The 20,238-nt window shown below is 34.8% G+C and overlaps 1 protein-coding gene across 36 annotated transcripts in view; it reads left to right on the top strand.

Annotated features, from left to right (window-relative positions):
- RFX3 (regulatory factor X3) overlaps nucleotides 1-20,238 on the top strand; it is a 272,040-nt gene that overhangs the window by 178,167 nt on the left and 73,635 nt on the right. For all 36 annotated transcript variants that reach the window (XM_036331012.1, XM_036331011.1, XM_036331005.1 and 33 more), the window contains one exon: nucleotides 1,324-1,582. In XM_036331012.1, coding sequence (XP_036186905.1) covers nucleotides 1,324-1,582 — 259 coding nt within the window. The remainder of the gene's footprint in view (nucleotides 1-1,323; nucleotides 1,583-20,238) is intronic.

Raw genomic sequence — 20,238 nt, 5'->3', positions numbered from 1 at the left:
TATTTGAAACCCGGATTTAAAATTCTTAAGTATAACTAGAAAGTAAAGAGAGTGGAGAAATCAACTTATGCAAGGTTGTTTACTGTGAACATCTACATAGTCCTATGGTATATGGTAAAGGTATATGGTCTGAATAAGAACTAAACATAGAGACCTCAGAAGATGTCATTGTTTAAAGTGCCATAAAAATGGAGCTTTGACATGTTCTTAAAGGCAGTGATAGAGAAAGTAAATAGTGGAAAATAAATGTCATAGAAACTAAGGAACAAGAGAGATTAAGAGAGACCCAGTGTATACATAAAAAATGTCTGAAAATCTACACATTAAATCGTCAGTAGTGGCTAGCTCTGAGATGTGGGTTGAAGAGAATGACAAACAGAATTTTAACTTTATATTTGAAATTTTAGTAAAAGTACTTTATATTTCTCTGTACTATTTTTACAACCTCTTATGAGCATATACTTATCTTAAAATAAAAAGTGAAAAAGTCATGTTAAAATGTCATGACCAACTGGAAATGAAAAATAAATCAACAAAATAAGCTTAATCAGAACCGAAAGAGCAGGGAAAGGGCAACACGGAGTAGTCAACAATGCTATATAGCAGACTGGTCAACAAAGATAAGGACTGACAGAACCCTTATATCTTGGTATTTAGATTTGGTCTCAAGTGACCTTATTAAAAGCAGTTTCAACAAAAGGCCAAAGCGGAAGCTTTACTGCAGTTGTTAGGAAGTGAAAAGTGATAGCGTGAAGAGCTAGCGTAGTAATTCATCAAGGAGAATCTTGACTATAGAGGAAGAGAGAGATGTAGATAGGGACTTAGGGTACAGGTGAGTGAACTGCTCAAGATCTTATGGTCACAAGACAGATATCCATGCAAGCTTCCTTAGTCATGGAGGGTTATTGCAAGTCACCTAGGAATGTGAAGTAGCATAGGGAGTTGACTTACCGGCCCCAACTCATGCCAGATCCCAACTATTCTAAAACTGGGATTTGCAGGAAGTTTTATAAGGAATTGAAGAAGTCACTCAGCAAGACTTTTTGGGGGGAAGAGACCTGAACCTATTGATATGCTGGAGGTAGACACAAGTAGAGGGCAAGAGTTCTACAGTACAGAGAACATGTTGAGGTACTTAAAGGCATGTACCGTACCTTTAAGTTGGAAAGTAAACACAACTACTTCTGGAAATGAAGTTTTATACAAAATATAAAACTTGTCATGTTCCAAAGGATATATTTTAAACATATATACACACTAGAAAAAGTGAAATAAAGTGATATAAATAAGCTAGTAAATTTCTTTTTTCTTCTTCTTCTAAAGCCGAACAACAACTTATCCTTACACAGAAACGCAGATGTACAGCCAAAACACTGGAGGGAATTACTTTGATACGCAAGGGAGTTCTGCACAGGTGACTACCGTGGTCTCATCCCACAGTATGGTGGGCACTGGTGGGATTCAGATGGGCGTCACGGGAGGACAACTCATCAGCAGCTCCGGGGGAACCTATCTGATCGGCAATTCAATGGAGAATTCTGGTCACTCCGTGACGCATACCACTCGGGCCTCCCCAGCGACAGTAAGTATTTGAGTTTTTATTTGTTTAATTTAGCCTCTTGGTAGCCACTATTGACATTTTCCAATATAGGGAGAAAAAAACGACACAGACTGGGCTGGGGCAAGAAAGTGTTAGGTTTAGTATTGTCGTATTAATCCAGAATGTAGTTTGTGTGCTATTATGCAGAATGTTCCTGATATGCACTCCACAATTATATGAATTTGGAAGTTTTCATTAACAGTAGGAGAAAAGAGAAGGGATTCTCACTCATTAATACTAACTTTAATAGGTTTTCTTCAATGATATTCAGTAAAATCTTTTAAATTTCTGCCCAAAGAACTTACTTTTATATTATGTTAATTTACACTGGCTTTTTATGAGATAAAAACCAAAAAGTAATATACAGAGTAAAATATCATTTAGTTTGGAAATTTCACATCTTTCACCAGTAATATTTATACTAGCTAATTGCCAGAGAAGTTACTTTATGAAGGGCAACATTTAGACATTTAAATTTGGCCATATTCTCATGCCACCTATACTGTTTATTTAATATATTTTTTAGTTGATTCACTTTTAAAAGAGAAAATGATATGTATTTTTTCTAAGTTATATTAAAATCCACTCTTTAAAAGTAAATTAAAAATGTTTACCCATGTGCCATTTTTTATTCTACCAAAGAGGCAGTGGTGTAGATAATTAGGGGAGCAATGATCTAGGTCAGTGGTCGGCAAACTTGTGGCTCGGCAAACCGCAGCTCGCTAGCCACATGAGGCTCTTTGGCCCCTTGAGTCTGGCGGTATTTTGTGGAAAACCCACACTCAAGGGGCCAAAGAGCCACATGTGGCTCACAAGCCGCAGTTTGCTGACCACGGATCTAGGTAGTTCCAATGAAAAATATTTGTGTTGGCTCTGATCATTGCTATAAGCCAATAGCATCTTAGGAACACACATATTTGAGTTTTCAAGTTTTTAGAATTTAATAAATACAATTATTTTGACACATTATATTTTAATGTAGTGAAATGATGTCACAGAAATGGTCATAGAAAGCTTGTAGAATTTGAAATCATCAAACTCTGTCACCTGAGCTTTCTATTTTCACCTCAACTAAGCTTATAAAAAGACTGTAGACGTTTAGAACTGCCTAGCTAAAGTAGCAGTGGGATTGATTTTCTAGATGTCCTATGTAAAAGGAGCCTGGGGATTTGAAATAAGCACAACCACCCCTTTTTTATCTTACCATATACTTTGTTTTTATAATGAAATAGAGGTAGAAACAAATTTGTTAGAAAATAATAATATGAGAAACTTTACACTTTTCATTTTATGGATTTTCAAGATGTAACATGTACTTGGTAAGTACTTTATACATACTTTTCTGTTTGTAACGATTACGTGTTTACACTTTCATCATTTAGTGCCTTTTCCCTAATCCATTCTTTGAAGTTCTTTACTTCTAGCTCACTTTTTCTTACTAACATCAGAACAGTAGCTATTCTCAGTGGAGAGTTCCTTTTTTGTAACCTTTTCTTTGTGTTTTTGGATTATTTCTTATGTATATTTGTCTCTTGTTTTCTTAACAGTAGGTACTAACAATAGATATGGCATGTCTAAACCTTTTAGTCCCAATATATTTATGTAGATTATAAACTAAATGATACCCTTTTTGCACCTCAGTTCACCTATCGATAAAATAAGTGGTTACATAGATTAAGCAATTTCCTCCCAGCTTTACAATCATAATGTTCACAAAGGAATTGTAAAATGTCCTAGATGTAAAAATAACTATCTTTCCCATAACATAAAAATAGATTCCAGTACTTTATAGTGCTCCTGAGAAGGGTCACCCAAAAAGTCATTTGCAGTGGGAAGGGAAGTACTTGCCATTATCAAGGCCTTAGGAAAACTGAAAAATGAAGAGAAAGAGTATTTTCTCATTTTTGTTTCATCCACCCTCTCATGATAGCATACCATGTCTCGAGCCTCATCCTTCCCCTACTTTATTTTCTCCAGGCGTTTCTGTTTACCTTCACACTGATTTCTGGCTCCCTGTTAAACATACTTATCAACTGAAAATGTGTTACCTAGATTTATTAGTGCTGTTACTAAGTTAACTGAATTGATTATTCCAGGTCATGTGAATACAGGTGCAAACATTAACAGGGTAAATTTATTATTTGACGTTTTTTCAATATACAGTATGAAAAAGTGGCATTTCTCCTTCAGTTATCCATTACATAAATTTGATGCATGATTTCTATTATATTAGTTGGTAAATTAAACTAATCTTAAAAATAAAATAACAGAATTATAACAACTGGAAATAGTGGGAAACTACTGAAAGTACCCCACCACTTCATAGTATCAATTGTATATATTAATTTACACGTTTTAAAATGCATTCATATTTAAGATTTTGTTAAAGATGGTTTTTTGTTTTTCATTTTTATAAGAAAATTTCCCTTTTAGCAAGAGGAGTGTAAAAGTTACATAAAAAGATAACTTTTGCCTGGAATGATGATAGGTGCCCTCATCAGAGCACATATGATAGTGCCATGTAATAGATTTTTATTATCTAAATATGCATCTGCTAGTGTTACTTGTATTTCTTACCAAATTTATTTCCCTTTTAGTTCCCCTCTCAATGGTGCTAGAGATCTTCATCTGCTTCTTTCACAGAGACCTGGTGGTTCTGTTTGCATTTTCACATCTGTTACTATAGTGAAGTTAACAAAGTTTGGGTGCCATGAAACCTATTTAAGATTTCCTTCCATCCTCCTTTTGCCAAATGTTAGAATATTTGTAGCTTTTTGGTTGTTTAGATTGTTAAAACTCAGAGATTTTTTGATAAGTGCCCATGTCATCAAAGGAAATTTACTTATTTTTATGTACCAGTTTCATTCACTATAGAACCATTCAAAGAAGTTATATGAGCACAATCTTTTTTATCCTTTAAATTTTTTTAAATTGAATTTATTGGGATGACATTCAGTTGTATTGAATTTATTAGGGTGAAATTATGTAGGTTTCAGGGGTACAATTCTATAATATATAACCTGTATATTGTATTATGTGTTCACCACTCAGTCAAACCTCCTTCAGTCACCATTTATCCCCCTTGACTCCCTTCTGCCTCCCTCTCCCCCTCTTTTCCTCTGGTAATCACCATACAGTTGTCTGTCTGTGAGCACAATCTTTAACAACTTGTTGGTCAACCCTCAAGCCATTTCTTTCCAAATGTTGAGCCAGGTTGTGCCATATAAATTCAGTTCTTCTAGCTGTTTAATAGTCAACCTATGAGCATGCCTGATACAACTGACTGTATAGGAGAAGCCTATTCTGTAGACATAATTCCTGACTGAAATTGGGCTATTTCTTAAGAACCTCTAATAAGTGAAATGTATAGTTAATTAACTTGGCTGAGGTAAAACTAGTTAAATATGGGTACTTGGAAATATCACAAACCTATCACCTTTATTCAGTTTCCTGCTCTGGTTCTCTGAATAATTACTTAGACTCTCTCTTACATTTGACCTCTGTCTGTACTGAAATACTTTGATTTGAATTTATTAGGAATAATTTCCTGCCACAAAGAAAACTTTACTCTAGTGTACAAACCACTTTCTCAAGATACGGCAATTGCCGTGACTGGTTTGGCTCAGTGGACAGAGCGTCGGCCTGTGGACTGAAAGGTCCCAGATTCGATTCCAGTCAAGGGCATGTACCTTGGTTGTGGGCACATCCCCAGTAGGGGTGTGCAGGAGGCAGCTGATCGATGTTTCTCTCTCATCGATGTTTCTAACTCTCTATCCCTCTCCCTTCCTCTCTGTAAAAAATCAATAAAATATATTTAAAATGAAAAAGATATGGCAATGAAAAAAGATAATGATTTGAAATTGAAGCTACTGCTAAGAAAAATAAATGATTAGCAGTTGAATATTTTCTTGCCTAGTCTAATATTCAATATAAAACCATCTTTCTCATACTAGAAGGATCTCTGAATCATTTGTGGACAACTTTTATTTGAGCGTGTGATTTACTTTAGTTTCATAACTTTAAATGAAAATATATATTTTATAAAAATGTTTTAGAACTTTATTTTTGCTTGTGCATTGTAAAAGTTGTCCATGTTAAAGGTACCTAAAAATGTCAGAATTTTTCAAAAGATTATGATGGTAACAAATTAAATTTTATTTGATGAATATGTTATGGTACAAAGTACCAATTTTTAAATTACCATGTGTGTACAAATTACATATATATATGTTTTACATATATAAATATATACACACATTTAAAAGGCATTTCTGCTGATAGTATTAAATAAGAATATTCAAAAACATTATGTAACTTTTTTGTTAGAACATCTCTGGATATGAGTTCTGCTGAGTTACTACTAGAATAAATGTCTTACATTCATTAAATTAATTCTAGGGATCTAATTATTGTTAATATTTTAGTAACACATGACATTAAGGTAAAAGAGTTGTGTGTGCCTATAGTTATAATTTTGAACTTATTATACTTTGATCTTTCTTCTAACTACATTACCAAGTTTCTTGTGTGTTTTCCTTCATTTGAAATTCTAATTTATTTTTCTTCATTATTTTTCTGTAAGTGATATAACTTACAGAATTTTAGAATTTTGTAACCTGAAAACAATATGCATTTGAATATCAAAATTTTGTGATTGTAGTAGGTGATATTTTGTGCTTATCAAAACACAGTTTATCTTACACCACACTGTTCAGTAATTAACAAATTTGCTTTAAGGAACTTCATTTACTCACTACTCCATAAAATAACATTTGTATTCTTATAATTAGATGCTTTTTATGGAGGGTGTTTTTCTTCTTGTTTGTTAAATAAGGTTATACTAATCACTGTTGAGACTGTGATATAAAAGCTAAGTTTTACATCTTCCTGTAAATTCATTTAGTAATTATATGTGTTAAGTGGCTTTTGCTAAAATTGGGTTCCACCAAGGGGCACAAGGAAAATATGTTGAAACTAAAATTGTTGGTATCTCTCCCTCTTTTGATTAATATAAAATATTGTCATTTCTTTCAATTACTTGGGTGAAAATTTGAATGACCATCCGTTACTATATAAGTAAAAGTTTCGCCTACCTTTCTCAATTTATAGAAAGTTAAGAATTCATTTAAAAATTATACTTTTATTTTTTTATCCTTGGGTTTATGTGTTTATGGACTTAGTGTACGGAATTTTTTTTTCTAAGTTGAATATGTATAGCACCTCAGAAAATGACTTTGCCTTCTTATTCCTTTGCAGGTCTCTATGGCCACTTGCTTTGTTTTAGATTTTTAATTAATTTATTTATGTGAATTATACATTCTTAAATTGCACAATTCAAAAACCATAAGAAAGTGCATAATATAGTCTCCTCCTCAGCCCTATTCCTCAGTTCTTTTCCTTAAAGGCAACCACTGTTATCAAGTTCTTTTTAGTGTCATTCTAGGGATAGTCTATGAATATACAAGTAGAATGCCTTTCTCTCCCTCTCTCATTACCATTTTTAAAATCTAAATGATGATAAAAATACTGCATCTTGCTTTTTTTTACCTAGCAGAATATCTCAGACATTTTTTTTTCATAACAGTACTTGAAGGGCTTCTTTATATTTGTGGGAAATGACTATATTAGAAGGAGCTGAGCTGCCCGTCTATCTTACCAAAGGGGAAAAAAAAAGTGAAAATAATGTTGGATTATTGATTATAGCTATATAGAGATAGAAAAAAAATATAGTCACATGAGATAAAAACTTCTGTCTAATTATCATATATAAAGATATGCTTAGAAAGAATTTTTAATTTAATTTTAGAAGAGTGCATAAATTATGTATAAATCAGTTCTATTTTTCTGTTTTCCTGTGTCCCGTTTTCCTTCAGCCAATGTGAGCCCTCAAATGAAACTCCTCAGACAGAATACCACGAATCTTCTGCTTCCTACACTAAATCCTAAATTGACTGAAGGTTCTGGGACCTCATTTTTAAAGCACTTAATAAAATGGGACTTTGAGTGACTTGTAGTCTCAATCACTTCATCTAGATTCCATTTAGCTGTCAGTCAGTTCACACTGCTCTGGCCTTGAAGCTGATAAGATCTAGAGGCAGTAATTTTACGGTTAAAGCTGTAAGACATTCCACTCCTGGACATCTTGATAAACTAGAAGGTTAAGACAAACAGAATGACAGGGGCCTCCCGCCTCTCCTGAGCATAGCTGATGGATTCCCCTGAATTTCTAAAGCAAAATATAACGAGTAATTTTAATTTTTAGCTATTTCACACTGAAAAAAACATTTCAGAACATTTACTAGAAATGATTATATTCTATTTCATGTGAAATCTAGATTAGGAAAGGTTAATGCTGTTTATGAATTCTACTTGAAATATGGAAGTAAGTTATGTTCCAAATGACCTCTGGTATAACTTTAGCTTGATCCTTATATTTAGAAATCAAATTTCAAATTAGTTTACTTATTTGAAATTACTATACATTTTATTTTATTTTATTTTATTTTAAATATATTTTATTGATTTTTTACAGAGAGGAAGGGAGAGGGATAGAGAGTTAGAAACATCGATGAGAGAGAAACATCGACCAGCTGCCTCCTGCACACCTCCTACTGGGGATGTGCCCGCAACCAAGGTACATGCCCTTGACCGGAATCGAACCTGGGACCCTTGAGTTCGCAGGCTGACGCTCTATCCACTGAGCCAAACCGGTTAGGGCGTGAAATTACTATACATTTTAAAGGCAAAGAATCACTAATGTTTCACTCATGGAAACCAGGTAATCTAGATAAAATATCTAATGTATTGGTGGCAAATTAAAATACACTGTGGTCTGTGAAATACATGAGTCAATATTAGACCCATATAATTTTAATACTGCCTCTCCACTGGCCCATGTCTTTTAATTTAATGAGTGAAAATAAACACAGTGCTTGTGTCCAGTGTCAATTCTCAAATGAGAGGAATCTATATGTCCCCATGTTTATCAGTTCATACCCCAAAAGCATGATTACCACTTCCTCAGCGTGCATTAAGGGAGTTGTATTTATTGGTCACAGAATTACTCTGGTTTCTTTTAAAATCTAGCTATTGTGTTTGATTATAACTCTAGGTGTCTGTAAATTCCATGGACTAGGAGTTCTGTAATCTAACTTCAGACTGTTAGAAATAATTTTACACATTTATTTTAAATTCATTTACTATCAATTTTAGTAACTTTTGCATCTACCTTGTAAGAAAGAAACTGTGTTTTCAAAATTATAGGAAAGATACATTTAAACAAGAGAAGAAATATAATATAAAAATAGAGAGGAGGTAGGTAGATCAGAATTTGCAGATGATATGATTGTTCACCTTGATAAAAATCATGGAGAATCAAATGAAAAGCTATATCAAAAAGAAAAGTTAATAAGGTGACTGAATATAAGATAATATACAAAGAAATCAATAGCTCCTCCATATGTAAAAAGCAGTAGTTAGAAAATATAATGGAAGCAAAGATCTCATTTTAAAAAAATTCAAAATATACCAGGCAATAAACTAATAATATATGTGTAAAATTCATCTGCTGAATAAAAATTTTAAAAATCCTAAGGGGCACAAAAAGAAGCTTTTATATTTGAAAGGGAAGTTTTAGTATTGAACAATTTGAATTTCCCTAAATTAACGTAAAATATTTCAGTATGATCCCAATCAAAATACCAATAGATTATTTTCTTTTAGAGGAAGGCTGTTTATACAAGTAAACATACAAGAATAATGTAGAAAATTCTGTAAAAAGAAAAATAATGAAAGGTTATAATAAAACAGAATTGTCTAGGCACAGTAATTAGAAGAGTATAGACCAATAATAAACTAAAAGGCCACAAATTAGCCAAATTCATATGGGAACACAATATATATTAGAGTGTTGAAAGTTTAAAGAAGGAAAACTGGCATTACGCTTGGTAAAGATTTTTGGAAACATTCTAATTCAGTATTTTGGAAAGTGAATGTTTTGTATTTGTATTCATGTACTTAGAGTCTGGATTATTTTCTTTAGTTATTCACTCTCTCAAACATTTACTGAGTGTTAGGTTAGGTGGCTCAGGAGTTGGCGAAGGAAATAAAGAGAGTTGATCAGAAAAGGAAGGAAGGAAAGTTTATTCTGTGTCGCCAGGAGACCCATGTACCCCCAAGGACAGGGCACTTGGGTTCACGCCAACAGGGAGGCCTATGCTTTTTTTATACTGCAGTTGGGTGAGGGGCGGGGACATGAGCTGAGGTATTCAGCTGAGGAAGTTTCCGCTGCAGGGGGTCAGCAGGATATTCAGGAAGGAGTCAGTATCTGTGTGGGGGTCCTGGAGAAGCCAGTATCTGTGTCTGGCACGCTGATCTGTTAGAAATGCCCGGGGGAGTCCATTATCTCGTCACATGTCTGCATGTATCCCATTCTGGGCTCTCTCCAACCTAACACTGAGCAATCACTTTGACCAGGCATTGTGCTTCAAAGATTATAAAGGCTTATAATATGGGTAATGGAGCTAGTTTCAGTGCCAAAAGGTATCTAATCCTTCAAGGTAAAAATGGAAATTCACAAGTAGCCCCAAACTTCTTTTAAGTTGTTAATTTCATCCTCTCCCTCACCACATTATTTTTTAAATCACAGATTTTAATAAATTGCAAATTGATTAACTTTAGATTCACCAAAATTGTGCTTACTAGTATATTCTTATTTTGTTGCTAAAAACAAATTGGAAAATTGCCTAAAAGTTGAGTGGGATTGAGTAGCAAGAGAATGAAAGAAAAGCAGAAATCTAAATAATACATAGACTTCAACATTGCCCTTTTAATAAAGTTAGCTAGAACCATTGTAGGAGTATCCATTACCTCCCGGCTTACTTTCCTTAAAGTAGTAATTGCAGTCTGACCCCAGAAAAGAAAAACAATTTCATCATGTTTTAGTGCAGTGGTACTCGTACTTGAGTATGCATTCTCTGGAGCATTGGTTAAACACATCCCTGGACCCCAACTGAGGGCCTTTTTTTTATTGTTTTTTATTGAGTGTGGGAAGAGCCCAGGATTTGTATTTCTTACAAATGCCCAGATTAATCTCCTAATGCTGATGCAGGATCATGCTTTGTTAAAACTTCTGTTTAGTAATTATATAGATTTAAGTACAGAGTGAAAATGTTCTTAGTATTCAGGATAATCTGCAAAAGGCAGACAGCATGGATGGACCTGGAGAGTATTCTGCTAAGTGAAATAAGCCAGTCAGAGAAAGACAGATAGCATGTGATCTCACTTATATGTGGAATTCAATGAATAAAATAAATTTACTAACAAAATAGAAACAGAGGCATGGATACATGGAACAGACTGGCAGCTGTCAGTGGGAAGGGGAGAGACTAGATGGAAGAAGGTGAAGGGATTAACCAAAAAACATATAAGCATAACCCTTATGGTTTTGGCCAGAGGGAGGAGGGAGCAGGGACTGGGGGAAAATGGGGACATATGTAATAGTGTCAACAATAAAAATCAAAATAATAAAATAAAAATAAATCTTACATTTGAAAATGTAAGCTTGGCCTTGAATCCCATCACTGAAACCTAACCCAGCAAGTTCCTGAGTGTTAATCTAGTCCTGAGTGCTTATGCAATTGATGTGTCAGAAAATTGTTTTATTGTCAGGAACTGATAAGGTCAGTCTCAGAGGGTCCTGGTGAGAGTGAGGGATTTGGGCTCTACAGAATGATCAGAGGAAGCCCAAAACAAGCCTTGGTTTCAGTACACTAACTTAAAACAAATGTTCTCAGAACATGTTCAATTCATGCTAGTTTCTTATCCAAATATTTTTGCCATAAATATTTTAGGATAATTTCTGGTGCTACAAAATTGCCAAAACTTCAGGTTGAAAGAATAATAATTTAAAATTATTCTTTAGATGTCGTAAGATCATCAATGACTAAGAAAGATTTCATATAGTTAAACATTTGCAAGACCTAAAACTACAAATGCTTAGGAAGATTAAGATTTTGTCTTTAGCTAATTTCTGGTTCAAGCTGAGATGAAAAGCAAAGCTGGCTGGGTGTTTTTTCTGGGTATTTCTAATTATTTTAAGAGTTAGAAAATCTATCCTGAATCTCTAGTTAAGCATCTTTACAACATTGCTGTGGAGCAAGGTGTATTTATATGTTGATTTGTGTATTATTTGAATATGCAAATTAAAGAACAGAGTACTATTCTGAGACTTAGCTTCAGTGGGGGCAGTTCTATCTACATTACCAGGCCGCCTGTGCCCAAGAGGCACCTATAGTCCTTCGAAGAAGGGTTCCATTGACTCTAAGGGAGCTAATTAAATTCCTTAATGCAGAGCATTCAGAGTTTGGGGGCCACAACCTACAATGAGAAATACCTTTACAGTGTGACCAGTGTTTATATACATACATGCATGCATACATTCATGAATACACATTTATACACACACACACACACACATACATACATACATATACTGGTATGTGACTATGTATATGCACATGTACATTCATATGCAGATGATTGAAACCAAAGTTTCATGAAACAATACTTTATCCATACTGTGTGGAAGTACCTCTGATTATTTTCCTCTCCATTTGACATCTTTAATTTTTAAAACATGCTTGTCAGGACCCACATAATTGATTTCATAATTCACAAATGGGTTGCACTTTTCATTCTGAAAGGAATGCCCTGGACAAATTGAATAGGAGATCAAAGCATTCCCAATGCATATTGGAGAGACCTGGCTGCACTCTCCACAAGTGCCAGGTGATTCTAACAACTTTCTAGGACCAAACTTTGAAAAAACCTGTGTTACAGTGATTATACAGACTAAATGCAAAGTGAAAGTGTTCTTTGCTTTGGTGGTCCCGGTTGAAGTGCTTCCTGTAGAAAGTCACCCCTCCCCCACCCCCACCCCTACACACAGGCACACATATACTTCCCCGGAGAGGCTGCCATTTGTAACAGGAGGAAGGGTAGTGGCTGCAGGCTCATGTTGGCAATCACAGATACCTTTTCTGAACAGAAGCTGCCAAATAGAAATATTTCTGTCTTACTTGAGGTCTCAGATGCAAACTAAATGTAAAGTCTTAGCATTTACGTGAAAAATTACCCAAAAGGAAATTTTCAGTCTTAAGTGTGTTTTCTTCATTGGTTTCTCCAAAGCATTTGCTGCTCTCTCAGCAGGAAACAAAAATGCTGTTTCTCTAAGAAAGTGGTAACTGGTGAGGTTAACAGAGTAACCTATATTAATAAGAAAATGCAGCATTATAATTAAGGATAACTATTTTTATGATGATTAAAATTTAACTATCCATTCAAATCGTTTTGTTGCCTTGTAACTTGATCACTTTGAAATAATTTTAAAATTATGCTTATTAATCCTATTTAAACCCTTTCCTATTAGAAAGTAAATCTTGTTTGTTAGTAGTAAATCATTTAGCAAATATTAATTTTACAAGCCACTCTTCAGAAGGTAGTTTTATTAAAACAATGTGCGGTATTTCCACTTGATTTACATTCATGTTATATTTGCATAAAATGGAAATGATGCTGAATTTAGAGAAATAAATATTGGATTCCAATCTCATAGTTAATACCTGTGTGATGTAAAGAAAGTCCCTCAATTTCAGAGAGCTTCAATTTTCTAACCTGTGGGAAGGAGATCATATTGCTTGCATTTCCTATTTTGCAAAGTTGCTGTGCAGATCAAATGAGAAAGGCTTTATAAAGCATCAAGCATATAGCATTACTTCTATTTTTAAATCACTTTAACAGTTCTAGAACGGAAATTGTTTTACCATAAACCAATTTTAATTATAATGGTAGTTGAATACATCAATCTTGACCTTTAGTATTTAAAAAAGATTAAAGAGCCATTTAGAGTCAAGAGAAATATGCCTTGACCTATAAAGACAATGAGTAAGATGATATAATTGTTCTTTTCCTTCTGTCTTATTAACATGTAATGGAGTGACTGGTCAGTATTTACATTAGGAGAAACTGCTAATTGTCCACATATATGATATTCTGTTTGGGCTATTGCATAGATTTACATAAATGTGTTCCTCAGGATCTTCCAGAAAGGACCAATTATTTTTTAACCCTCACTTGAGGATATGTTTTTCATTGATTTAGAGAGACAGGAATGGAGAGGGAAAGAGACAGACAGACAGACATTAATGTGAGAGAGAAACATCCATCAGTTGCCTCCCGCAGATGCCCTGAACAGGAATTGAACCCCCAGCCTGGGTATGTGTCCTGACCAGGGATCAAACCCACAACCCTTTGGTGCCTGGGACGGTGCTCCAACTACTGAGCCGTTCCAGTCAAGCAGGACCTATTTTTCTAAGAAGTCATGTGCCCATGGTGGCTGGGATGGTTATTTTTCTTACCTCCTCTTTCACATAGGAAATTTCTAAGTCCCACCCACTCCAATAATCTCAGTTCTCTGTAAGCTTATTTTTTCCGGCTAAACATGTCATCTCAAATGGAGCATCCCACCAGTGGATCTCAGAATAGTTGCCACAGCTTCTTATCTGATTATGAGGCAGTAGTGCAGGGTCATCATGAACCCGTCTAAGCTCCCAAGCGGCATGTATCCTCGCATGAGAGAATCATGGAGAGGATGTATATCCCTTTGGCAACTCAGTCTTATGATGATTATTTAATAAGAGATACAACTGTATGCTATAGCTTAGTTCAGAGAGTTGACTTTTAAAAAATAACCTAAGGTATAATTATAGTCTAAAACTTAATTAGTTTAAACAGAAAATGGAAACTATTTACTTACCATGCCAACTTTTTAATTGTAAAAAAAACAACAACCATGAATCCTTTAGTCATAAAAATGTACTATTAAATAGAAAAGGGCAAAAGGACTTTGTTAAAAAATAAAAAAAAAATCCAAGGAAAAGATTAGATAGATAGATAGATAGATAGATAGATAGATAGATAGATAGATAGATAAAATGGAGCAACACTCAGCAAGACAGATATCACTGAGGCCTCAAATTAGTCTTTCAGATTGTCACAGGGCTGCCTGCTAATCTGATTATAATAGTTTGCAGGAGAGTTGAAATTTCAATAACAGAATGATCAGTATTCTTAGAATAGAAATCATGCAGCAGAGAAATGAACAGGAAAACATTTTAGAATCTATTCATGTCAATGTGTTTGATAGGTGTATTTGAAATGTTATAATCGCACAGTAATGAAATAAAGATTCTTGTGTTCATTTCAAGTAAAAATAAGGCACTGCCAAGTTTTCTGCCTCAAATTTCCCACCTTTAAATCTTTAATTCAGAAATACATTTATATTCACTCCTTCTTTTCACTGCTCCCTTTACCATAGCTTCCAAGGTGTTTTCCTGTCTCTAGATTTTTACCCTCCCTACATCAATATATAAAGTGCTATCATATCAGATTTATTCCCTTTCTAAAAGTTTTCCAACAATGTTTTATTTCCTTTTTAAAAAATAACTTTATTTTTTAATTGAAGTTATGTTTTAAAGGTCTGTCTAACTTACCTATCCCTAAAGGAACTTGATCCTTCAGCCAATTTTACTCTTCCTTGCATTTACATTCTGCCATCTTATCTCTGTGCCTTTCTTCATGCTGCCTAAAATGTTCACCAACGCACCCCTATTGGAATACCAGGTATTGTCAGTCCTGTGCTAAAGAACCACCCTACTTACCGGTGCTCTCTCTTTAACCTTATCAGCAAGAAGTAATTCTCCTCTCCTGCCGGGGTCCAACCCCAGCAGGTCCAGGGGTCCCCAAAGGTGTGGATGGAGTCGGCGAAGAAGGAATGACACAGAGACAGCGTTCAGTTGATCAGCAGCCTAGCCAGGATCTCTAGCCAGGATCTCCAGCCAAGTTCTGGTCTGGATCTCCAGCGAAGTTCTGCTTAGGATCTCCAGCCAGGTTCTGTGTCCATGTTCTCTTGCTAGGTTCTCCAGGTTCTCCAGCCAGGTTCTGTAGCCATGTTCCCTCGCTAGGTTCTCCAGCCAGGTTCTGTGTCCATGTTCTCTTGCTAGGTTCTCCAGGTTCTCCAGCCAGGTTCTGTAGCCATGTTCCCTCGCTAGGTTCTCTAGCCAGGTTCTGTCCAGGTTCTCCAGCCAGGTTCAGTTGCCAAGTTCTAGTCAGGTTCTCTTGCCATGTTCTATAGTCAGGTTCAGTCCAGGATCTTTTGCCATGTTCTCTCCAGCGAAGTTCTTCTGTCTCTAGGTTCTGTGTATGTTCTGTCTTCTTAGTTCTGTGTTCTAAATTCTGTGTGTTGCTGTCTTGTTACATCTGTATTTATACCAGTTGATTCAATCCTATCAATCTCTATTACAAAGGTTAGGGCGTTTCTTATCTCCATTCCAGGGAGTAAAGATTATGTAGCTTAAGCATGATTGTTCATAGTTAAAGTGATTAATTACCCGCCTGGCACTTAGTTAAGAGGTTTTATTCCCTCCCTAACTTCAGGGGAAAATCCCTACCTGGGGAAACAACCTTTCTCAGAGACCTTGGTTAAAACACATAATGCCAAGAAGGTGAGCAAACATATTAAGAACAGTATGCCATATATGCCAGGTCCCTTGAAACAGCAAGCATGGACCGGCTCCCGGCACTCTCCTTCCCTCCTTATGTATTCTAGAAATACTTATATTTTAATGCATTCTGCTTCCCTTTAATCATGTAGGGGGAGAGAAAGTGAGACATTCCTTATATATACATAGATACACTGTGTCCCTCTTACCACTTAGGTGGTGTTGTGTTGTAATCTGGTTGACAGGGCTGTTAAATATCTTTGCAAACATTTCTGTCTCCCTTCTCCCCTCACTCCCTCCCTCTATTTCTCCATCTCTCTCTATCTCTTCATCTCTCTCTCCACAAACACACTCACACACAGAGCTAAATGCACCTTGTATACAAATGGGGTTTTATGTTCATTGAAATGGAATGAAATTTCATGAAACTATACTAGTCTGATGAAGTTCCCATTATTGTAGCAAGCACCATGCCAGTCAGTAAGTTGTTTTATATTGGGATGGGGGAAGTTATTTTTATTGTGAAAAAACAAAACCCTACATATTTCTTGAATTTGAATCACTTTTAAATTCTAACTTGCTGATAATCTAGTAATTGAATCATTTTTATTATATGAAACTACAGTGATATCTTTGTTGAGATTAGAAACATTTCTTTAGAGGATATATGAGAATATCATGATGAACATTTGGGCCGGTCATCTTTTGGAGCCATGAACCTACTTTTAAGCAAATGTCCCATCTGTCTTACCTGATTATCATTTCTTACCTTAAATATGACAAGTTATGTGTACTATGGGAAGTAATTTAGTACTAAGCATATTTCTAGCCAGGAGAATTCTTAAGTTTTTCCTAAGGACTGGACTTAAGTTTTGAATGATCTACCGTAAACTGGAAGCATATGATCTCCCCAGTTCACTCTGGTCTCACTATTTTATTTGTGGTGTAAAATGCTGAAGTCTGACATCTTTTTCTTGAGATTGGTTTAATCGCCAGAAGCTTGAATGCATATATCTAACACATAATAATGGAAAAGTTAACAAATTAATTTAACTTTCAATGGACCTAGTAGAAATTTATCCTAATCCATTATCATGATTTATTTAGATAGTTTGTTGTCTCTCTATCCAACCCCTACTCATATACATAGATATGGATAGCCCCCATGAAACTATGACAAGACCAATAATCCATTTGGAATATTACAGCTGATTAATCCTCCATAACTGTATGTCAAATATTTGCCTCATTTTTACTCTTCTTCCCTGATTTTACATTGTTCCTCTAACTTCTCTTTTGCCCTCACTTTCCGTAACACATTCCTATGGATGTTAATCTCATCTCATACTCTTGTCCTCTGAAAGCTTCTATTCAATCATTTATTGGGTACATTTCAGACTTACACATTTTAGCCTTCAACTGGCAGGGCATGGTGTGATATACCTAATAAAACCCATCTGACTTTATCTGAAAATGGACATTTTCAGACATCCCACACTTCCCTTAAAACCTTAATGACATTTCTTCTTTCCTGACTCTTACATACCAATAACTAATTCCAACCTGTTATTTCAGCCTCACTTCTCACCTGTCCCATATATCACACCCTACAAACTGGACTCCTCGACATTTCACAAACTGTGTTTCCTGCCTCCCAGCTTTATTGAGTCCATTCTTCCTTTCTACAGTGTCCTAACCCCCACTTCTGAGAGTTCTCCATCTTTTAAAGCATTGAGTTCTGAATTTGGGGAGTCTATAAACTCTGAGAAAATGAATCTAAAATTTTGTAGACTGTTCTTAAATACATTTTTCTAAGTAGAGGGGTCATAATTTCTATCACATCCTCAGAAGCAGACTAAGACTCCCTCAAAAGTTAATGAATAAAGAAGTTTTCATTTTCTTCTACATCTCTGAACTACTCTTTTATTTTTGACACATATGGCTTTGTTTAATTTTACATTTGTACATACATTTGCCATACCCTGTATCTCTTGCCAGATTATAATATCCTTGGGTTATGAATTTTTTATCACAATTCCCTGCACACTGTGTAATATATGATGGGTGCACAGTCATTGTGTAATAAATTAAACCTATCTTGTAAAAAATAGATCAGGGCTGTGATCCTTTCATGAGATAAGAATTCTCTTCAATGTTTTCATTGAATAAATATGATAAATACATGTTATGTATTTTTTGTATGCTTTTTTGTAATTCTTATCTTAGCTAGGTGGTCACTAAATGTTATGGCTTCTATTGGGACTAATTAATGCCTCAGAGAACTCATGGGTATTTGGACCCTGTGAGCTTCCAAGTGGGTTCCTGTGCACTTGCTCAGAAGCTGGTCCTCTGCTTCAATCAACTTTTATTTCTTGCTTGTCCTATCTTCCCATGTTTCCTCCTTCTGTTGCTTGCCTCTCCAAACTCAGTATGGGCCTAAGTCAGGGCAGAATATTTCTACAGCCAAAAGAAATAGTTCATTTTAAAAATATATATATTTTATTGATTTCAGAGAGGAAGATAAGGTCAAGGTAGAAACATCAATGATCAGAAAGAATCATTGATCGGCTGCCTCCTGCACACCCCACACTGGAGATTAAGCCCACAACCCAGGCATGTACCCTGACCAGGAATCTAGCCATGACCTCCTGGTTCATAAGTCTATGCTCAACCACTGAGCTACGGCAGAAAGAGTCCATTTTTTAATTCTGTATTACAAAGGGACAAAAGGAACTAAAATTCTCAAGGTCCAAATAATTCTAGAAAGTCGGCATATCTCTAGGGAGCCCAGTTTGAACCAAGGCATTTTCTGGACTTTATGACTCCCTCAAAGCTCTTCAAAAGCTGGCCCTAAATGAGAGGAACACTTCCTAACACCCTGGCCCTCTCGGGAATGTCTAGAAGTCTGAGATCACTGTAGAGTAGCAATGTAGCAATAGAAGCAGATCATCTAACTTCTTTTCTTCTGAAAAATAAGTGCTCTTTTATCCAATTTTAAATTACTGATTAATAAACCCAGACATGGATTTCTCCCTCATTGTTGCTCAGCTGTTACATTCCTGATAGTTTTGACCTTTCATCTAAATGTATAAAATTAAACGATGCAGATCATATTATTTTTATTTAGTACACTGAACTCTAACCTCAAAATTTTCTCCCTCAAACTCTAATGAAACTGTAGGTATTTTGGCAAATTAAACTTTTGAGCAAATGCTTCCTAGAAGTGATTGAAAGTTATTCTAGCTTTTTAAAAATGTTTTCTCTTTTAAAAGAAGAGCATTTATTGATGCCCTTTTAAGAGATCCTTTACAATTTTACAATATAACATTTCAGTGAAATGTTTGTTTACTCATTAAATTTCTGTTACTCTTTCTGTATTGTATCGTGTTTCACTTGCACAATATCATTTCAGGTTATTCTCAAGTATTAATGATAAACTGCATTAACAACCCATTTGGCAGAGAGAAATGTCTTAGAACCCAGTTTACTTAATTTTGTGATCTAAAAAATGTTAACACTAGAATAAGACATAGTATTATATCTTATGAATTAATAAAAGTATAAGAAGAAGAACCAGTCACTTTGAAAATAATATAAAATAAAATTAAAACGATTAAGTCTCATGTTTAGGAGAAAATTATGTATATTTGAGACTGAATGTCTGTGTATAAAGTATTCCACCACTAAGAAATTTGAAAAAAAAATACTTTGATATGGATATTGCCATCCTTTCTCTTTTTTTGTGGTGGGAGTTGGAAGTTTATTAACATATCAAGGAGTCATTAATGTCCTTAACCAGTGGAAATACAAATAAATTATCTTTACTTTAAAGGATTAAATATTTTTATAACTTCTTATATTGAATTATTTATTTGATCAGATGGTAAAAATAAAAATAATGATATGGATTTTCTCTCTTAAATAATATAATGTGATTTTTGTTTAACTTTAGTTAATATCATTACTTAACCTCATAACCAAATACAGAGTGTTCAGAACCAAATTATAGTACATGCTTTATAGTAGGAGCTGATGGATAGATATCTCTAAATATGAGGTTATTGGGAGCACATCTCATAT

This window comes from Myotis myotis, unplaced genomic scaffold (genome assembly GCF_014108235.1).
Source record: "Myotis myotis isolate mMyoMyo1 unplaced genomic scaffold, mMyoMyo1.p scaffold_m19_p_12, whole genome shotgun sequence".
NCBI classification, from domain to species: Eukaryota; Metazoa; Chordata; class Mammalia; order Chiroptera; family Vespertilionidae; genus Myotis; species Myotis myotis.
Note: the sequence above shows the minus strand (reverse complement) of the source record. Positions and strands in the feature narration are given on the sequence as shown.